We start from the raw sequence: 21889 nt of genomic DNA, 5'->3' as shown, positions 1-21889 counted from the left end.
TCTACCAACTGCTGTTTAGTTTCCTGTCTTCATTTATGTTGGAAGTGATAGCAGAGCTGTACGTTTGAATTTTTTCAGAAATCTCTCAGTCAGAACATGCTATCATGCTTAGGTAACTAGCGAAACTAGCGAGCTAACTTCCGCTAGCTTCCTGCTAACTTCTAACTCCGTTAAATGTAATAACTTTTGTTTTCATGGATGCCTGGAAGTTAAACTTTATAGTTACACCTGGTAAAGCAGCAATGCTGATCGTTTTATTAAAGATGAAAGAATTTAGACAGTTTTTAACTCTAAGTGATGCTGCAGTGTTGTTTGACCTGAAGCATACGGAGTTTAGGACCCAGATTACTCCCAGATTTAAGAGCATCTTAGTCCGACAAATACGACAATAACGACGGCCGCTTGCATGTTCTGCAAAAAAATGTGCTTTGTTGTGTATCTGACGGACAAACACCAAACCAGTTCCACATCACTGAAGTTGCACCATTTTTACAAACCAATTCTGGTTCATTTGTTTCACTCAACAATCGGCCATGTGCGTATGAAAACAAAGGCACTGCGCATGCGCGTTTTACTCCCATTCTATCGCGATATTTCATTTTCCTATCGTTGCCTAACATTATACCGGTATTACCGTGAACTAATAATTATGCACAGTAATAGTCACCTGCACACACAGATATCCCCCTAAAATAGCTAAAACTAAAAACAAACTAAAAACTACTTCCAAAAACATTCAGCTTTGATATTAATGAGTTTTTTGGGTTCATTGAGAACATGGTTGTTGTTCAATAATAAAATTATTCCTCAAAAATACAACTTGCCTAATAATTCTGCACTCCCTGTATAGCAGTGTATTTTTTTTATGCTGGTACATGTGTGGAGGTAAAAGTAATGTCTTGTTTGGGGTTAATGTTGGATTATGACCTGGTTTGAATTCATACTGGCGGAGTTTGTGTAATATCTACTGACCGGTGTATGGGGTCTCCATTTTTAAAAAGCGTTCCAGACCCTGAGAAACAGAACAGACAAAAAAACTTATGTTAAAATCTTTTGAGGTGGTCGCCAAAACAACCTTCACACACATACAAATATGGTGCCTCTCAAAACAGGTGTGTCTCCATACATGGCTGCAAGTGTACATGTGGCACCCACAGAAGTCAGTCGGTTGTCTCACCTCTGTGGCTGAACAGTTCGGTCAGCAACGTGTCTGCCGATGTGATCACAGCAGAGGACTCAGCTGGCAACTGATTGAGAAGTCTGGCTATGGCGGTCACTCTTTGGCGTTCTGGTGCGCTTAACCAAGTCGCAGTGGACAGGCGAGGTAGGTCAGCAGGCAGCGACACTGTACCTAGCACCTGCACAAAGATAGAAAGCATCAAGAAAGAGCTAGCGAAAATATAAATGATTAAAAAATTAAGACAATAATAGCAGAGTCAGCGTGGGAGCCAGATGTTGTGCCTTTTGTTCTTGGCTTCGCAGGCCCCCGAAGTTGTTCAGGAACATGACTTTGTGTGGATGCAGGGTTCGGGATATTGCCGCCGTCACCTCTGTCGGGTCCAACATTACCGAGCAACCTTGCGCGTCCCTGCCTACCGGACAAACCAGTGGGATTGCCCCACAGTTCAGACTCCACTGGAGAAGGTTGGTATCCATAGCAATGGATGGAGGCGCACTGCAAGGAGAGGGAAAGGAAAAGAGTAAGGGCCTAACCTCATGAGCACCTAGAACTAGGGCAGGGCATATGGCCAAAAATATTTATCACGATATACATTTGAAAATTTGCGATAGCAATATAACTAACGATATAATTGACGCGAGACATAATACTGTACTACTCCACAACTTTATTAATGCAAAAAAAACCCCACACACATCAATGTATTTTAACTTAAACAAGCCACACAAAATTTAAAAAGCGGTTATACACACACAGTAAGGAAATATTATGTTGAAGCACAGTATTCCACGAGGCTCCTGCCTACGGTAGCCGTATGCTCTGACAATCCATTAAGCGGTGCGGGATCGTAGGTTAGCAAAGTCGTGCTAAAAAATGTTTGTACAGATTGCTGAGCGCCGTGTACCACATAAAAACGGTTCTAGGTCAGTAAGCACAACCAGAGTTAATGCATAAGGCGCAATGTCGATTTTTCAGAAAATCAAAGGATCATTTCCCAAAAAACACGGAATTAACGACGGCCCGCTAGCATGCTCTACCAAAAATTGTGCTTTGTTGTGTATCTGATGAACGAAAGCCAAACCAGTTCCACACCACTGAAGTTGCAGCATTTTTACAAACCAATTCTGGTTCATCCGTTTCATTCAACGATCTGCTTTCGCCCTTCTCATTCTCCGTCGCCGCCATGCTTTTTCCGCCATGTGCGTATGAAAACAAAGGCACTGCGCATGCGTGTTTTACCCATATTCTATCGCGATATTTCATTTTCTTATCATTGCCCATCATTATACCGGTGTTACCGTGAATGGTATGATATGGCCCAGCCTTACTAAGAACTGTCTAAACCAGGGTGTGAAACATAAGGCCCAAGGGAAAATGTGAAAGAGGACATTGCCTTATGACTTTATACTGTGTTCTCACAGCTTTTACAGTTTTTCTCTATTGATGAAGACCTCCCCCACTGCCATTCACTCACCCACACTAATCATTAAAAGCATACTTGTATTTAAAATATATTTATAATGAGAACCTTTAAAAATCACATTTTAAAATAACCGTTATTAATCATTAGGAAACTGATGGTTAAATAACAAGGTAAAAGTGCAACTGGTTGTAGAGTACAGGCACCCTGTACATAGTGTTGCAGGTACAAAATCAGTAGCCTGGACTAAATCACAGTATTTGACACCTTAAGAATAAGAGCTGGCTAATTAAAAACTATAGCAGATATAATGATTTATTATTTCCATTAAATAATTGATAAAACAGGTGCATAGATTAATTGCATAAACAGTAATTATAGCCAATGACTTACAGATAATTTACCTACTTCATTGATATCTGAACAGTAAAATAAATACTGAAGTTAAATTCACAATTTATAAGCAAGTGTTCCCTTAGATTGAACTGGTATGTCTCAGTTCTCACCTGCTTCCCTGCGGTGCTTCATGCAGAAGTAGGAGTGACTCTGCAGAAAAGAATGGCAGGACTCTGGCAGTGTGCTGCTGCAGCGCCTCAGTCAGCTGCTGGCACCGATTCACTAGCCCTTTCATGCACTCAGACCCAAACACTGCTTTGGCGAGCCCTGTCTCCAGGTGATCTGACCAGCCCATAACCACCACAGGCTTCATATCCATCCGCTGCAGGAAGGACAGGCCAAAAGCCAGGCTCTGAACCATCTCCCTGCTGTCAAACACTGATCTGTCCACCTGGTGCAAAATGAAAAACATGGTGTTTGAGTATTAGAGTCTAGAATTTAATCCAGTTGGCTGACACGGGATCTGCTTCAGTCTAATAAGAATAGGTTTTTTACAGAGCTATCAGTTTTTTGTTGATTATTTAAGTACATGCTTATATTTTTGGCTGTATTTATTCATCTTTTGTTTAGGTAGTGTACTAGAATTTTTTTTTTTTTAAAAACCACCTGATTTCTGTTTTTTCTTTGAGAAAGAGAGAAAGTTCATGAAACTGTGTATACTGTAGTGTATACTGAGTATGGACTAACTGCCAGGTAAGAACTATGCAGGTACAAACTCTATGTATTTGTCTTCAGTTTATTTAATTTGATAATTATCTTTAATTTAATCACGTATCATTGGTGATTTCTTTTTAGCGTATTCGTCCTCGTTATGGAGTTCATGTCCACAAACATGAAACCTATTCTAATATCTTTGTTTGTTTGTTTTTGTCTTTTGGTGAGTAAAACTTTACCTCCAGAACAGCAAAGGCGGGAGAATGAGCCGAAGTCGCTTTCTGGAACTGGGTCAACCAGTACCGAGCCTCCCGGGGATCTCCACCAACTTCACTGAGGAAAGCTTTCACGTCCCGGTAAATCAGATTCAGGTTGGTCTTCGCGTGTCGTCCACCGGTGGAGAAATACCCCAGGTGCTCCTGCTGGGCCAGCGCCGCGGGGTTTCCTTCGGTACCGGCCGCGTTGCAGCTCGCCATGCGGTGCTGCCGGCTCAGCATTTTCCGCTGACGCTGGCTGGAGTTCCGCGTCAGGACCGGGGAGGACGGACCCGATAAGTACTTTCTTGCTATTACCATGGCCCGGCATCCATGAGAACCCCTGTTCACTTTCGACATGTTGACAGTCGTAATTTGACGGTGGCGGTAACGGCTGGAGCTGAGCGGCACCGGAAGCTCAGCCAAATTTTACTCACCGCGCTGTGGTTGCTGAGTCGACACTTCTCAGATTGCATCAGACCCCGACACGCGGTGGAGTTGCTGGGATGCTTTCCACTGACATTTATCCGCTGTGGGTCATGAAAGGCTCACTGTCACAGAGTTCAGCTGGTCCATACAGCCAGAAATCGGTGTAATTGTGTGAGATTAAAGGTACAGTAATCCTCGTTATGTCCTCCCACCGTCATACTCCTTTCCTCCTCTGGGGTCAAAAATGATTTCAGGACAAGTACATACATTCTTTCCTTAGTAGAAGTACAGATTCCTGACTTTTAAAAAAAATACTTAAGTTAAAGTTCAAGCACTGAAGTGCACTTAGAGTGAGAAAGTAAAATTTGCTCTTTGAAGGACATTTAGAATAGAATAGAATGCCTTTATTGTCACTATACAGTTGTACAATGAGATACAGAGCATCTCCTACTCAGTGTAAACATGCTGGGGGGGTACAGTTCTGCAGCGCTATGTACATATGGACAGTATTTACATAGGGAAAAACATATATATATATAAAATGTACAATATACAAGCCGTAAGTAATATGTAATAAATAGTGTTATGTATATACAGTTGAGTTGTTGCACATAGAATTGGTATTGCACAGTGGTGGTCCATAGAGGAATTGGGAAGTGGGGGGCTGTGTTATCTGTGCATGTGTGAGTTCAGGGTGGTTATCGCTTTGGGGAAGAAACTGTTTTTGAGTCTGTGGGTTTTTGTGTTGATGCACCTGTAGCGCTTCCCTGAGGGAAGCAGGCTGAACATGTTGAAGCCAGGGTGGGAGCTGTCCTTGATAATGTTTGCTGCTCTGCTGAGGCAGCAGGAGGAATAAATGTCCATCAGGGAGGGGAGAGGGCAGCCGATGAACTTTTGTGCTGTCTTGACCACACTCTGAAGCCTCGCTCTATCTGCTTTGGTGCAGCTGCCGTACCATACCGTGATGCAGTAGGTTAGCAGGCTCTCAATGGACGAGCGGTAGAAGGTCAGCAGCAGGTTGGAGTTCAGCTTGTACTTCCTGAGGACTCTCAGGAAGTGCAGCCGCTGTTGGGCCTTCTTGATGACCGCTGAGATGTTTCCTGTCCAGGAGATGTCAGCAGAGATGAGGACACCATGGAACCGGAAAGTGTGGACCCTCTCCACACACTCCCCGTTGATGTAGAGGGGGGCCAAGTCGGTGCTGTGTCTCCTGAAGTCAACAATGAGCTCTTTGGTTTTCTTAGTGTTCAGTGCCAGGTTGTTTTCTGAACACCATGCTGCAAGCTTCAGGACTTCCTCTCTGTACTCTGCCTCGTCTCCCTTTGAGATGAGTCCGACTACCGTGGTGTCATCAGCAAACTTGATGATGAGAGTGTTGTTGTGGGTCGAACTGCAGTCATGGGTGTAGAGAGAATACAAGAGTGGGCTCAGCACACAGCCCTGTGGGGAGCCGGTGCTCAGTGTGCGAGTGGAGGAGAGATGAGGGCCGAGTCTTACAGTCTGGGGCCAGTTTGTGAGGAAATCCTTTATCCAGGCACATGTGAGAGGAGGGAGGCCAAGAGTGACCAGTTTGGTGATGAGGATGTCCGGGATGATTGTATTAAAGGCTGAGCTGTAGTCCACAAAGAGCATTCGGATGTAGCTTTGCCGCTGCTCTAGGTGACTCAGCACAGCGTGGAGGGCTGTGGCGATGGCGTCTTCGCCATTTATACCAGCTCTTCATGCAAATGTAACTGAATCGTGTGTTATATTAACATAATACAAAAATATTAGTAGTGAATGAGAAAACAAATGTTATTCTTATCGAAATTCTAATTCTAATGAATTTACTCAGCTTGAATCTGAACTATTTTCAGTTGCCTACATTGTAGAGGGTAAATCCAGCTCCAGGTGGGGGAATCCTAAGATCCTTTGTAGCAGTTCACCAGTATACTGTTTACTCTCTTTATACGAGACCTATACATCTGGTATAAAGGTGGAATTCAGTGCTAGCTTGATGGTGAAGTACTGCCATCACAACTTCTAAACACCTGCACAACTTCCCTTTAACTGAAGAGCTATTAATGACCAGCCTGTTTTGAAAATGTAAGGAGTACAAAGTACTGATGCTTGTATAAAAATGGAAAGAGAAAAAATAAAACCTTGTCAGAAAAATAAATACTCAATGAAGAATACCTGAGAATCCTACTAAAGAACAGTAATGAATTACTTATGCATTGTTATGTCCCACCTTTGGACATCAACAATTATTTTGTCGCGTTTTTCCGTGAAGTCAAGCTAAATATCAAAGGGATTCCATTGGTAAAGGTTTATGGTTTAAAGACTGCATGAAAAACAGCAGTCTCAGCTAGCTTTGCACAAAATAGCTGGTAGAAAGGTCCTCCAAAGAGCTGCAAAGAGTACATTTCATTTTTAGTACAACTTTTACTGTAGTATTTTTCAAAACTAGTATCTGTACATGTCTGTACTTTTGCCACCTCTGGAATTCAGTAAAATATATGCAGATGGTACATTGAGTTATCATGGCTGATTTGCAGCCCCAAGACAGTATAAATGTGAAATTTGCTGAGTGAATCTAACTAATATTATCAACTTACATTTAAATTGATGTCTGCTACGTGTGGGACTAATAAAGGTTATCTTATCTTATCTTATCTTATCTTATCTTATCTTATCTACCTTGATGTAACCTCACTTTGACCACATAGCCTGCTCTGCACCAGTCCATGGTGCATTATGCACTACTGTACACTTCACCACAATACTGCAAACTAACCTGTGCTAAACTGTCTTCATTTTGGTCGACAGGACATTTCAACATGTCAGAAAACATAACATATACTATATGTTCTATATCATCCACAGATCCAGCCTATTCCAGATACCATAGGGTAAGAGGTAGGACACCCTGGACAGGCACCAATCTCACACAAGGCTAATTAGAACAATACATATAAAATGTAACTTGCAGTTTTTGTCACCTACCAAAATATCACTGACTAAGCAATCCTTAATTGTCTTCCTAAGATACTGAGACTCCGTACAATGCACTAATCTGCCCATCATGTGTCGTAATTACCCATTAATTGAAAGTAAATGGAGTCGTTCTTATACAGCTCTTCTACTCTACTTAAGTACTCAAAGTGCTTTATGTAACATGTGTTATTCACCCAGGTTTTTCTGTCTAACATTTACAGTTCAGTGGATGCATCAGAGAACCATTTGAGGTTCAGTATCTTGCCCAAAGACACTTTGGCACGCAGACTGGAGCAGCCAGGGATCAAACCACTAAGCTTCTGATTAGTAAATGGCCTCCTATACCTACTGAGCTACAGCCATCCTACTGTCTGGACTGTCAGATTGTTATGGCGCTATTTAACCTCTAGCCATGTTGTATCTTAACCAACAATGTAGCATGTGCAATAGATTCTAGACATGCTTGCCTTGTTACTGTACAACAATAATGACTCTCACTCTATGTTTTTCCACTTTTAATGGCTTAGTCTTTTCAAACTATTTCAGCCTGAAATATAAATATCAAAAATTAATTATAGTTTTTTGCTTTTAACACCTTAAAGAAGAAGGACTCCAGCTGAGGTGGTGCAGAGGCCAGTTCTTCTCTCTCTGTCTGAGCAAGTCACACTGCCCTCACAATTGCTGGTTGGAGGGGCTTGCAGCTAATTTGGATAGGTTTTTTGACCTGTAAACCATCCAAAATGAGCATGCCTACATAAGCCTGCAGTTCCTCTGTGTCCACATAAGCCGCTGAACGTGGTGCACGTTTGTCATGGCCACAATTTGCTCCAGGATTTGGGGTGCTGGAATTAAACCTGTGGCAGCTGGGATGTAGCAAAGCAAATTTTTTTTCTCTTTAGGTCACGAGCAGTTGTCTAATCGTACTGTGTATGACTGTGTACGTGACAAATAAAAAAATTTGAATTTGAATTTGCAGTCTTTGCGACCAAAATATGGTAATCCCCATGGAAAAGTCCATCCTGTCACTGGAGTTGCACCAGCTGGTCTGTTTCTTCCTCTGAGGCGGACATGGAGGAAGCCTCAGAGTCCACAGAGGAGGATTAGGCACCATCTTCATACTCATAGTGCACAATCATCAAAGGTGAAGATTACGCACATGTACACCCATGTGCACACACTCACACACCATTATTCTACACTAATGGTTTCAGTTTCAGTTTTATTTGTCATATGCAAGTTAGCACAGGGTCAACATTGCAATGAAATGTGTTTGACGAGCAGCAGTCACTCAGCAGCATGATACAGTAGGAGAAAATATAATAAAATAAAATAAAATAATAAAGAAAATAGAAAAATAGTAAGGAGCAAAATATTAGAGAGACATGGTAAAAGAGAAAAGATGACTAAATATATATGTATCTATAAATATAAATATATGTACACTAGTGATTAAATAAGAAAATCTTGAAAAGAAATATGACGGGAGGGCAGATGGGATATTGCACAGGAATGAGCAGCAGAAAATTACAGTATTGCACTTTTAAATATAAATATCAATGACAATAAAGTGGAGTGACCAGTGCAGATTAAACAGAGTACTTGTGAAGCTGCAGGGTAGCTTCTGAGTGCTGTGTTGTGTGTGTTTAAGTGTTGTGGTTGAGGTGTCGTATGGCTTGGTGGTAAAAACTGTTTTTAAGTCTTGTAGTCCGAGCAGACAGACTCCTGTAACGTCTGCCAGATGGTAACAAGGAGAAGAGCTGATGTGCTGGGTGGCTGTGGTCCTTGATGATGCTGTGTGCTTTACGGAGGCATCGCTGGAGATAAATGTCCTGAATGGCAGGAAGCCTCGTGCCAGTGATGTGCTCTGCTGCCTTCACCACCCTCTGTAGTGATTTACGGCTGCTGGCAGAGCAGCTTCCGTACCAAACTGTGATGCAGCTCGTCAGCAAGCTCTCAATTGCACACCTGTAAAAATTTGAGGTGATGTTGGCGTTCATGCCAAACTTCCTCAGCCTCCTCAGGAAGTAAAGCCGCTGGCGAGCTTTCCTGATAGCAGTGTCTGTGTGAAGGGTCCAGGAGAAGTCCTCAGTGATGTTGACTCCAAGGAACTTGAAGCTGCTGACCCTTTCGACCTTGACACCGTTGATGTGGATGGGCTGGTGTTCTCTGACTGGTCGTTTCCGGTAGTCCACTATCATCTCTCTAGTTTTGCTGATGTTGAGAGTCGGGTTATTTTCCAGGCACCACTCGTACAGCGCCATCACCTCCTCTCTATAGGCCGTCTCATCATTGCCTGTGATGAGGCCTATGATGGTTGTGTCATCCGCAAACTTGATGATGATGTTGGACTGGTGTTTAGCAACACAGTCGTGTGTGAACAGGGAATATAGGAGGGGGCTAAGCACACAACCCTGTGGCGTACCTGTGTTTAGGATGAGTGATGAGGAGGTGTGCTTACCAACTCTCACCACCTGGGGCCTGTTTGTGAGGAAGTTTAGAATCCATCTGCAGATCGGTGTTCCCAGCCCAAGGTCGACGAGCTTCGTGGCAAGTTTTGAGGGGATGATGGTGTTAAATGCCGAGCTGTAGTCGATGAAGAGCATCCTTGCATATGTATTCCCTTTCTCCAGGTGAGTGAGGGTGGTGTGCGTTGCCAGGGCGATGGCATCCTCTGTGGCTCTGTTTGTCCGATAGGCAAACTGAAGAGGGTCCAGTGTGTCAGGGAGGGAGGAGCAGATATGACCTTTGACCAGCCGCTCCAGGCACTTCATGATGACGGATGTCAGTGCAACAGGACGGTAGTCATTCAGACAGGAGACCACTGATTTTTTGGGAACGGGAATGATGGTGGATGCTTTGAGGGACGTGGGGACCACTGACTGCCTCAGGGAGAGGTTGAAGATGTTGGTGAACACCTCTGCCAGCTCGTCTGCACACACTCTGAGTAGCCGGCCTGGGATGCCGTCTGGTCCTGGAGCTTTGTGAGGATTTACCTTTTTAAAGGTCCATCTCACAGCTTCTGTTTTCAGAGTTAGAGTTGCAGCCTCACTGTCCTCCTGAGGGTAGAGGATCTGCTCTCTGTTGTCTGCGTCAAAACGAGCATAGAAGTTGTTAAGCTCGTCTGCAAGAGATGCAGTGGGCTGAACACTGACTGTGTTGACCTTCTTGTAGTCAGTGATGCAGCGCAGTCCATTCCACAGTCGCCTGGTGTCAAAGCTGTGGTAGCTGGACTCCATTTTGTCCCTGTAGTCCTTTCTGGCCTTTTTTATGGACTTTCGGAGGTCGTACCTGGCTGCTTTATATGCATCAGCATCCCCGGAGTTAAAGGCAGAGGTCCGCACTTTTAGCTTGGCGCGAACGTCTTTATTTACCCAGGGTTTCTGATTTGGATATATGCAGACAGGGGTTTTTGTGATGATATCATCCATGCACTTTCCAATATATCCAATGACAGAGTCTGTGAGTTCATTGATGTTGCCATCAGCTGCATCCACAAATATCTGCCAGTCAGTTGTGTCAAAGCAGTCCTGCAGGACCTCCTCAGCCTCACTGTCCCGTTTGTAAATAACCCTGGAAGCTGGTTTTTCCTGTTTCAGTCTTTGTCTGTATGCAGGCAGCAGCAGTATGGAACAATGGTCTGCCTTACCAAAAGCTGGGTGGGGGAGGGTTTGTAGCACTCTTTGAATGGAGTGTAACAGTGGTCCAGTGTTTGATCACCTCTTGTGGGGAAGGAGATGTGCTGATAGTATTTGGGGAGAACCTTCTTCATGTTGGCTCTGTTGAAGTCTCCCAGCACAATAAAGGCAGCTTCTGGATTTTTGTTCTCAAGTCCAGTAATGATGTCATACAGTTCGTCCATAGCTAGCTTTATCAGCATGTGGGGGAATGTAAACAGCTGAGAGGAGAACTGAGCTGAACTCCCTCGGGAGGTAAAAAGGCCTGACTTTAATGGTCAGCAGCTCGAGGCTCTGAGAGCAGTAAGTTTTTAAGATACACACATCTCTAGCCCACAAGGAGTTAACCATAAAGCACACCCCTCCTCCCCTTTTCTTGCCTGAGTCCTTCGTTCGGTCTCCCCGGTAAACAGTGAATCCATCCGGCGTGATGGCGCAGTCGGGGACGCTGGGCTCCAGCCATGTCTCTGTGAAGGCCAGAACGCAGCAGTTCTTGATGTCTTGTTGGTGTTTAATCCGTGCACGCAGCTCGTCAAGTTTGTTGTCCAGAGACTGGAGATTCGCGAGCAGGATGCTGGGCAGAGGTGGCTTGCTGTTTCTCTGTCGCGTTCGGCACAAAACTCCGGCGCGTTTCCCCCTCTTTGTTTTCCCTCGACGTCGCGCGAGTAAACAAAGGATCCCAGGCAGCAGAGCGTCCACGGAGTCGAAACCCGCTGTAAAGTCCGAACTGGCTGACGAACGTAGCTCCAGAAGCGTTTGTCTGTCATACCGAGTGTATGATCGCGCTGTGCGCACAGAAATTGAAAGCAGTACAAAATAAATAATAACATTTTTGCTGAGATGACTGGGAGCTCTCGTCGGTGCAGCCATCTTACGGCGCAACCGGAAGTATGAGTTGACTACTACTTTTTTTTTTTTAACACACGGGTGCTCACATGCTTTTTTTTTTTTTTTTCTGCCTGTCCCGTTTGGCTCTTTTGCCATCAGAATTGTTGTCTAAAGGCAAAGAAAGATGCCCAACGGATTTACTTTACCAAATTGACCATCCCAGCCTTGCCATAATGGTCCATTTGATTCACCTTTTATTGTTTATTTTATTTTCACTTACTGAATATGGGACAGACTTTACTGGGGGAAAGAAGGGGAGAAAGAAAGAGGGAAAGAGAAACAGCTGAGAAGAGGGACGGGGGAGAAGGGCAAAAACCAAAAACCAACAGAGTGAGCAGAAAAAGAAAAGAAAAAATGCATATATCAGTCACCTGGGTCACCTGCTGAGAAAGAAAAAAGAAAACAAGCAGAAGAGAACAAGAGTAATAGAATAAACAACATCACAATGATATATGGGAATATGACAGTAAATACTAAATATTACACATTATTGTGCAGCACATAAGATCAACACAACACAGTGTGCTTTGAGGTAGGAGCCAAAAAGGGTGTAGTTTGTGGGTGTGATCACCCGTGTGTACACCTGTGAGCATGGACGCGCTTGTTTTTTTAAAAGGTTCCTTCATGTAATGATCTGCTAGAGGGTGTGGGGGGGCCACAGCCCCGTCCTCCAGGGCATGAAGCAGGTATGGAGGAGATCAAAACTCCAGACATCCAGAGGCCCCCAGAACACAAGAGACCAAGGAAGACCAACAGAGGGGCAGCCGCGCCACTGTCCCAGAAAGAGCTGAGGAGAGTCCCAGATGAGGGCTCACTCAGCAGCCGCGGAGCAGAAGCCAGGGGGAGTTGCAGTGACGCGCCCGTGAGCTCCGCCGGCAGCCAGCTGCGCCTGAGTGACCGAGCCCCAGGCCGAGAGGCCGGGGGCACCCCACCTCCGAAGTGGCCCGAGCAAGCCCCAGGCTCCAGGCCCCGATAAGCGGCCGCCAAGGAGTGAGCCGGTGTGTACCTGGACGCCCACCCCCGGACACAAAGAACCACCAACGGCAGGGAAGTGGTGGTAGGGGGAGATAGGCCTCCAAACCTTGGAGGGCCTGAGATGTCCCCAGAGAGGTGGCGTCTGATACCCAACCTGACATATAGACACAGACATACAGGCACACACAGATACAAACATCCATTCCCACCCTCATGCTCTCATATGCACTTACTCCACACTCAACCAACGTGGAGACAGACATAAAGAGACGCTGTACACACGATCACACTCCCCAAGCGTACTCTACAAACCGGGTCTAGGTACCCTTGCCCCTGGAGGGGGGAACTGCACCCAGACCCAGGTGGTGTTACCCTTTTCCCTGCGGTGGGGGGAGGCAGACCGCCCCGACTCCGCAGCAGCAGGGAGGCCCCACACTCCAGACCGCAGTCGGACGGCCAACTCCTCCTCCTAGCCCCCCCGCTCCAGCAGGTCGCAGAGAACGGGGGTGAGAGAAGACTCCAAACCTCCCTCCACCCGCTCATTGTAGTGTTGATGCATGTGTGTTCTAAGGTGCATTTAAAACCCAGGAGGGCATGGAGCTACCTGCCAGAGAGCAGCAGGTAAGCGCATGGTCCCTCCTGTTGGCCCTCAATGTCTACGTGTATTTAACATTGAGAGGTGGGCAACGACGCCAGGGTGGGGTGTACACCCTGATGGTACTTTGGGTTCCGTGTATCGTGCCCACCCCCAAGATCCTATATGTATGTGTAATGAGAGTGTGAGTAATGTGAATGTCTAAGTTGTGGGATAAAATTGAGGCAGAGGCAGCCAGAAGGGGACGGGGGGGAAGTACCTAATGGCAGCACACACTTGCCATTTTATTTCAGTAGCACCCTTGCAAAAAACAGAAAAAAGTTTGAAATTTTGCTGCATGCTTTGAATGGTAGAAAGTAGCGCCACCTAGTGGACAAATATAAAAATAAAGATTTTTTTCCCAATTATTTACACAGTTACTTGTACTTCAGACACAATGACTGCAACATGTAACTGATGCACCACCCCCTGAACCAATTCTGCTAAACCACAAGGGCAATTCCTGCTGTACACCCAAATTGCAGTTTTAAAACGCGCTTTTGTCAAAACACTACACACAAGCCTCTGCAATTGGCAGGATTTTCATGAAGAAAACCTCTTGTTTTCGCAAGAAACACTCTCATTCAAAGTTGTAAAGTCAGTTGCCCTATTTTGCATGCTAACTCATCACATTGCTAAACACCTTTCACACATAATTGCAATTAAGAAATCAGAGCTTTACAAAAGGGCAACAGGTGAGTTCTTCTGTTTTGGAGCAATGGATGGCAATGTTGGAAAAAGAGGCAGAGCCAGAGGAGTGAGAGTAAGAGGATGAGGATGGGGAGGATGAAGATGACGAAGACCAAAGAAAGTAATCTCTGAGGAGAGATACATACGCAGTAGTGTTTTGTAACCCAACTCTTTAGCAACAGTGTGGTTGATGTCTTTGAGTACTATGAGCAGGAGCTACAGCATCCACCAGTATCCAGTTTAGTTCTTGTGCTCAAATGATGTGGTATGTGATGTCCTAAACAGCCACAACCTATCTAGAAAGGCTACAAAGCAACCATAATGCCTGCAAGTAAACTCCATATGAGGCTGTATAAAAAGAAGCAGTCACTTTTTTGTGGCCCTGACTACAAGAAAAAGAGTTACATGTGCCTATCTATAGTTTCATTGCTTGCTACAGAAGTTTTATAGGCATCTATTAAGACCTGCCCCTGTGTCACTTTATTCTGAACGACAAACTCAGTCAGGGCTGCTTCCAGATGTTCTTCTCTGCAAGCACAGCAGAGGAAGCTTATAAAGTATGACAATTTCAAGCGACCTGTAGCCATTTCCTATTAAGGCAGCTCACATCTGCCATGGTTGTTGGGTCTGGTATGAAAGTTTTGCATTCACAGTTATATTTTTAAGTTTGGGTTTCTGTTCAGGTTTCATTTTCTCCAGTTTATCCAGGTCGCAGGGGCAGCATTGTTTTCTGGTCATACTGGTGACAATTTAAACTGAAAACTTCTAACATGAATTACTCACAACATGAAACTTGTCACTGATTTTCAGTTCATGTGTAATTTGTCTTACCGCTGCCTTTTCGCTCCGTTTCCTTTCCTTAAGAATGAGTTCACCCTACCATCGCAAACATTTCGGAGAGGTTGAACAGTTCATGGATAAACTGAAAGGTCCTGTGTTAGGGTTTTGCTTGATATGTTTTTCTTAAGGAAATAACTTTCAAATACTGTTTGTCTACTCTAGATATTTTTATGAAAATATTCAAATTTTGCCTGGCATGTCAAGTCTCTGCGTGGTTTGGACCTGTGTTTTTACACTTGCTGTGTAAAAACATGGGTCTACGATCATTGTCACTCAGTTTTAGCTTTTACTTTCACTTGCTGGTTAGTTTCTGGCACAGAAACCCCGGAAGGACCACTGCACAGAGGATAGAAAAGAGGATAGCAATCAAATTTATATCATATATAATTTTTTTATTATTATTTTACTAGTTTTTGAACACAGCTCATATTTGTGGTTGCTTTGCTTTGATATCATTTACAGTTTTTTACAGTCGCTAACAAGCGCCTACCCATACTTCAGATACTTTTTCTAAACTCTTAACACAGACCCACACCTACAAAACACAATTGGCCAAATGGATAATATCCTTCCCAAAAATACACTCTGTTAAATATATACTAACTCCTCATTTCAAAATTAGAACACATCTTTCTCTGCACACACTAACTGTACAAAAACACTATAAATCTGACTCAAAATGAAATTAGTCTGTCAAAGAATAACACTTGTCTTCACTTCACAAGGTACATGCAGTCAATCAAAGTACACCAGGTGTCAAAATACTGGCTATTATTGACATTACAAAAACTGCATAGACTTTTATGTTTCAGTTTTACAGGTATGTGCATGCGAAACATGCAATCCACCATTTTGACACCAGAAATGTCTTGGTTGGTAACTGCATGTCCACATGTACAGTAATGTTCACATTCAAAAGCATTCCAGTAAAAAGCAAACAAGTTTCTGTGTCTTTACTGTTTACTACAGGAGGTACAGTAGAAACACGGTATGATAGGACAGAGAAAGTGTCACAGTATTGCTTACAGTGAACAAAATATCCATGGAACACACAAGAGCATTCTGAACAAAAAAACAACAGCAAAAAGCCAAGATAAAAAGGGGGGGAGGGGGGCTAAAAAAAGGCAAAAAAGTTGCATCTAATCTCTGCGATCTTCAGGGTTAGGCCACATGTTTTCATCAACATCACATCTGATGTCAGCCAAGTCGATGCACCTGGGATAAAACCGCCTGGTATGTCGGATCCACCCTTGGCAATCGTCAACTGTGATGTCCCTGGAGCCAGCATCCATGGCTTCAAGGAGGGACATCTGGTCATGTGGCTGATGGTCATAAACCTTCCACCGCCATGCAGAAAAGAACTCCTCTATGGGGTTGAGGAAAGGTGAATAGGGTGGAAGGAAGAGACTCACCAGTCTTGGGTGGACTTCAAACCATGTTGTTATTGCTTGCGAGTGATGGAAAGCCACATTGTCCCAGGTAATTACAAAGGTCCTCATGTTTTCACCCTCCTGACCCTGCTCTGGAACCAGGCGCTGGTGGAGATCATTGAGAAAGGCAAGCAAGCGCTCTGTATTATAGGGTCCAACCTGACATTTGTGAAGGAGTAATCCTGCATTTGCAATTGCTGCACACATGGTAATGTTTGCCCCTCTCTGTCCTGGCACATCAACTGTGGCCCTTTTACCAATCACATTCCGTCCACGTCGACGCCTTTTGGCCAGATTGAATCCTGCCTCATCGATGTATATGAATTCATGAGGGGCCTGGTTGGCCTCCAATTCCATAACTCTCTGAAACAAAGTTTATGTAAGTCATGTTAGTACTGTATACCATACTGTACTGTAACCTAGTATTGTGTAGGTTACCTACTTGCAAAGTGCAAAGCTTATAGAACTGGACATTGGATTGAATATACACTGTACCTGGACATATTGTCGTCGTAGCTCCTTGACCCTCTCACTGTTCCTCTCAAAGGGAACAGTGTAGAGCTGCTTCATCCGCACTCTATGTTTGGACAATGTCCGCGAAATGGTTGTGAGGCTGATTCTATCGATATTGTCGAATATCTCATGGTCCGCCACAATTCTGGTTTGTATTTCACGCAGTTTTATTGCATTATTTGCAGTAACCATTTCCACAATGGCAAGCTCCTGATCATTACTGAGGAGCTTTCCTCTTCCCCCAGAGGGTGGAAGACGTTGCATTCTTTAGAAAGACAGACAATTCAACATATGCATTACTGTATGACCATATTGACATGTCAAGTGAGAATAGGAACAATCCATGTAAAATGCAATACTTACCTGTTGGTTTGTTGAAAGGTGCGTATAATGGAGGCAACCGTTGACCGCCTCAAATTGGGCTGCACTCTTTCACCAGCCTCTCTTAGTGAAAGACCATGGTTGATTACATGGTCAATGATAGTGGCACGGATTTCATCACTGACTACTGTTCTTGCAGCCCTTGGAATGCCACCACCACGCATTCTTACACCTATACCTTGCCCTCTCCTTGGGCCTGCTCTTCTCTCTGGGCCCCTTGCTCTTACTCCTCCTCGACCAGACATTACAGTGTTTGTCTTTTTTTTGTTTCCAAAAACATCACTCCTCAAGGTCTTGCCTTATGAACCCCACTGAGTCTAAGCCAGAATGGAAGAAGGTGTGGTTGGCCCAATTTACCCAACATAAATCAGCTGTGTGTCAATTATTCAATTGTTTGTTTGTTTACAGCTGAGATATATTTTTGATATTGATATTGTTTTTGTACTGATATCATTGCAGGGGCAGAGGTTTTTATACTGTATCTACGGTTTGGAATATTGTTTTTGCTATTGTGGGATGTTGTGTGTTAACATTCGTAGATACTACAAGAACAGTCCATAGTTTTGTTGGGAGGTATAACTTGTCTGTTAAGAAAATGTAAGCATTGTGGAAATGTGTTCACTGACTGCATATTGGGTGAACACGACATGAAATGTGTGAATGGTATGGCCACAACAGACCGATCCTGTGCTAATTGTGTTTAGAGTTTTGCAAATGTGACAACTGTTTGGACAAACGCTTGTTAGCGACTGTAAAAAACTGTAAAGTACTTCTGTTTGTGTTTTGTGTCTCTTAATAGACCTTTGTTGGCTTTAAAAGATTAGAATAGAATAGAATATAGAATAGAATAGAATAGTCCTTTAATTTTCCCATAAAGTGAAATTTGGTTGTAACAACAGCAAGAAAAACACATATAAAAAAAACTGTACACAGGACACAGAACAGAAACAGAAACAAATGTTTATCTATTTACATCATGGACGATAGTTACCAAAAACAGAGTACTGTACAGTAATTAAAATTAAATTAAATTAAATACAGATAATAGCCACAGTAGGAGTTTGCAAAGGTCCTACTAACTTTTGCATCCTCAGTTCTGACTCTGCTATTCCTGAGATGCCTTCACTGCCCCCACAAACCATAATAGTACAAAGACCTGCCAAAGTCATACTGACGACTGGGATAAATGACTTTGCCAGCACTTCCAACTCTTTTCCAAGTGTTTGTGGCTTAAAAATGTGCTGACTCTTCTTAGTTTTAGTTTACACATTTTATGCACTTCAGCGCGGCTGCTAAATGTGTTTAAAACTCTTCCTGGTTTTCATTCTTTGATGAACGATGACATCATTCTTCTGTCTCTGTTTCTTCCCTATCTCTGTCTGTCATCAGGCTAGAAGACTACATCTGCCCTGGTTGCCTTCAGGCATTAACACACGCTGCGCACACAAGCACAGTGTGGGCAGTGCAGAGGTGCACGTACTGTATAATCTTCAGGAAGTGATTAGGGGGGTGTGAGATCAAAGGTTTTGTATGAGGGGAAAACATTCCTTCCTCTGTCCCCCCTCAGGGTGAAGGATGGACAGTTTCCTCATGTGTAACTCTTCTAGTTCTTCTACACAACGGACACCAAAACATCTTTTTAAAAAGGTCCGGATTTAAACATTGTTTTTAAAATGTGCTTGTTTTTGTTAAAAAATGTTGCTTGGAAACATTTTTTTTAACAGATAACATAATTTGATAGAGAACAATCATTAATTGCTACAAATAAACATTGTTGTTATAATATAATGTCTTTGTAGCAGTTGGAAAGGGTAAAAAAGGAAATAAATATGTGTATTACAAGACTGTATTCAAGTATTAATATACTTGTATTTTAAGTGGGTAGTTCTGCCTCCTTCATGCTTCCCTTATAACAATCCATAGGAACATTGTGTGACTGAATGCAGCTTATATGCAGTGTTACATTTTATTCTGTGATACTCTTACTTTTTTAGAGTATAGACGTTGTACTGAATAGTTGAAATTTGTAAATAAAAAAATATAAAATGACATAAAATACAGTTATACTAAATGCTAAATATCAGACTTTTATATTTCCCTCCTCTCACCTCATCTCCTCTCTTTATCTTTTAACAACTTTTACACCTAAAAAGGTCGGATGGGACCCTAGACTCCATACTTCCCCTACCTAGTTATCAACTTACCCATTACCAGCCACAGTTAACTCGTTTCGCTCCTGACTCGCACATCGAACTAAACTCAACCAACAACCATGACGCCCTTTATCGCTAGAGATCGAGACCAGACCACACCACAAACACTAATGCTAGATTTCTTCCAACTTACCTTCCAACCACGTGCTCATCATACCCATTGGCACCGACCCGGCCCAACCAACGCAAATAACGAAAAACAACACTGCAACAATACAACACCTGACGCTTACATAGTGAGACCTCCCTCGCCGTCCTCAAAGGTACAGCTCTGAGAATATCACACGTTCCAGATAATGTATATCTAGAATAAAATGAGCTGCCAGCCAGGAAGAACAACAAGAATTGAACTCGGAGCACGCGCCAAGTATTCATCAGATTAACAAACTCACTGCGCGCCACTACTCACACTGGACACTCAACACGCTCGAGGGATACAACCTATCACAGCTGGCATCCATATAAACCAATAAACCAGAGCGCAGCGGCACCCTGTAGCAGACAAGTTGTTGCAACCGGAGGGTGAACCCTACACGCGCACTAATCGCCATAATACTTCACTCCCAATCCTCCCACTTCCCCTCACGCACCTCCCTTGACACGTGGGAAAAAATAACATCATAAGACGAGCAAAGGACCTCGCACTCAACCACAACCCCGCTAACATTAATGTAAAAAAAACGGTTGCCCGCCCGCTCACGCGGTGGACACGTGACCCCCCGGGGTACCCACGAAATGTTCGAGCTAGGAAGAGGAGCAGCCCTTAACGATTAACCCTCCAACCTCACGTTATGAAGCTGTACCACATACACCCATGTAAGCTAACCACTGAAGGCCGTCAGTAAATAGCTCACCGAGCAATGGAGCCCTGGAAACATGGTAACAACGACAGTAGCGCTGCTTTGCACCTACTCACAATAAGATAGAATACTCACAATGCCACCTCTGCGCTGAACATCAACAACAATGCTGCATTCTGAATTTGGAGACCTAAGAATCGTTGGAAGTTGTCCGGAACTTGTGTCTTATGGTCCAAAGAGCACTGGAGGGACGAAACAGACTAGAGAACGGCAGTGAACAGCCAGCCCATGCTGTAGTGTGATCGCCTCCACCTCGAGTGCTGAGGGAAGAACCCACCTCGATCGACCACAACATAACAAGGCGGCCCCAAGAAACCAGAACGTGGGACACTAGTAATCAGAGGCAAGAAGCATTAAAAGTAATAAAGTCCAATCACATCTATAGAGAGCCATCTGCACTCGCATGTGTAAAAAATTACAAAGTGGCTGAGCCAGCAGATAGTGCTTGATGGTTAGAACTAAGGTGAAGAGAATCTAGTAAGAGAGTTATGAGGAGTGTTGGGTGTGTGTGTGTGTGTGCTGTGTGTGTGTGTGGTATGCGCGCGTTCGTCTCTCCTGTCTCGCACCATGCGGCGAGGGCCTCGGATCCGGGACTCCGGGTGGCGCGCGGCCTGGCCGGGGCGCGGGCTCGGCGGGCGGCGTCGGCGAGGGGTCGTGTGTGTGTGTATGTGTGTGTGTGTGTGTGTGTGTGTGTGTGTGTGTGTGTGTGTTTTTGTGTGTGTGTGTGTGTGTGTGTGTGTGTAATTTTTTGTTCATATGTACTTCTGTTATTGTCATGGGGACATCAACCTCTTTACAGTGTCATAGGGGAGCCACTTACCTTTGGGGGCCAGAAGAACCCAGATGAAGGAAAAAGTGTTTTCAGTGTTAATATGGAGACTAAGGTTTAAAGTTTGAGGTTGTGTGAAGTAAAGTTACTTTAAAAGGAATGCAAATCAATGTAACACCCTGAATCCAGTGGCAGAAAAACTGTGGCTGGTTATAGAATAGAATAGACACAAAGTTGTGGGCATTTAAGGCATTTTTATCTGGTTCTCACATCTCTGCCCTTACTCTGAGGAGCACTTTGAAGTTTGGGGTTTAGGTTATAATTAGGTCTAGATGAGGGCAAGTGTGGAACTCTCAGTCTATTCATCATTGTTCATACAGCTGAGTGTTTTCACTAAGAATCTTGAAATCATTAAAATCTTTTCATAAAACTACAAAACTGTAATGTGTTTTTTTTTCTGCGCTAAAATAAAATTGTTTTGCTTTTGAAGAATTGGAAAATGACAAACGTTTGGTTCTGTCAGCAATTTAAAGCTCACAGAGCTCAAATCGCTCAGCAGGGATGTAGCCAAGGCTTGCTCAATCAAACAAATGTGCCAAATAAATATACTTCAACTCCTGGTGGAAGATTACTATTTAGTATTTTGTAGGTAGCTGGATCCTCCATTGTGGATACAGAATATTTGAAGAGTTTCTACAAGATCTCTCTTTTTT

General features: G+C 43.7%; 2 protein-coding genes across 2 annotated transcripts; both read right to left on the bottom strand.

Annotated features, from left to right (window-relative positions):
• Positions 1–972: 972 nt before the first annotated feature.
• On the bottom strand, positions 973–4676 carry nags (N-acetylglutamate synthase; the record flags this gene model as incomplete). The annotated part of the gene is given in 5 exon segments (XM_042216703.1): positions 973–1012; positions 1178–1358; positions 1462–1675; positions 3107–3387; positions 3890–4676. Coding segments are annotated over 5 exon segments (1091 nt in total), but the record flags the coding sequence as incomplete, so codon positions are not given.
• Positions 4677–15469: 10793 nt separating this feature from the next.
• On the bottom strand, positions 15470–18095 carry LOC121813151. The gene is made up of 2 exons (XM_042216702.1): positions 16936–18095; positions 15470–16803 (listed from the first exon to the last, which is right to left on the bottom strand). The coding sequence occupies exons 1-2, from the start codon at positions 17215–17217 to the stop codon at positions 16150–16152; spliced, it is 936 nt and encodes a 311-aa protein (XP_042072636.1). The 5' UTR covers positions 17218–18095; the 3' UTR covers positions 15470–16149.
• Positions 18096–21889: the final 3794 nt, after the last annotated feature.

This window comes from Haplochromis burtoni, unplaced genomic scaffold, assembly GCF_018398535.1.
Source record: "Haplochromis burtoni strain Fernald_Lab_line unplaced genomic scaffold, NCSU_Asbu1 Contig_1202, whole genome shotgun sequence".
Taxonomy (NCBI): Eukaryota; Metazoa; Chordata; class Actinopteri; order Cichliformes; family Cichlidae; genus Haplochromis; species Haplochromis burtoni.
The sequence above is the reverse complement of the archived record's forward strand: the minus strand, read 5'-3'. Positions and strand labels throughout refer to the sequence as shown.

Coding starts and splice junctions, on each gene's coding strand:
- LOC121813151 (XM_042216702.1), bottom strand. CDS start 17,217: ATGCAACGTCTTCCACCCTCTGGGGGAAGAGGAAAGCTCCTCAGTAAT. Junction 16,804..16,935: donor TACGACGACAATATGTCCAG/GTACAGTGTATA, acceptor ACTTTGTTTCAG/AGAGTTATGGAATTGGAGGC.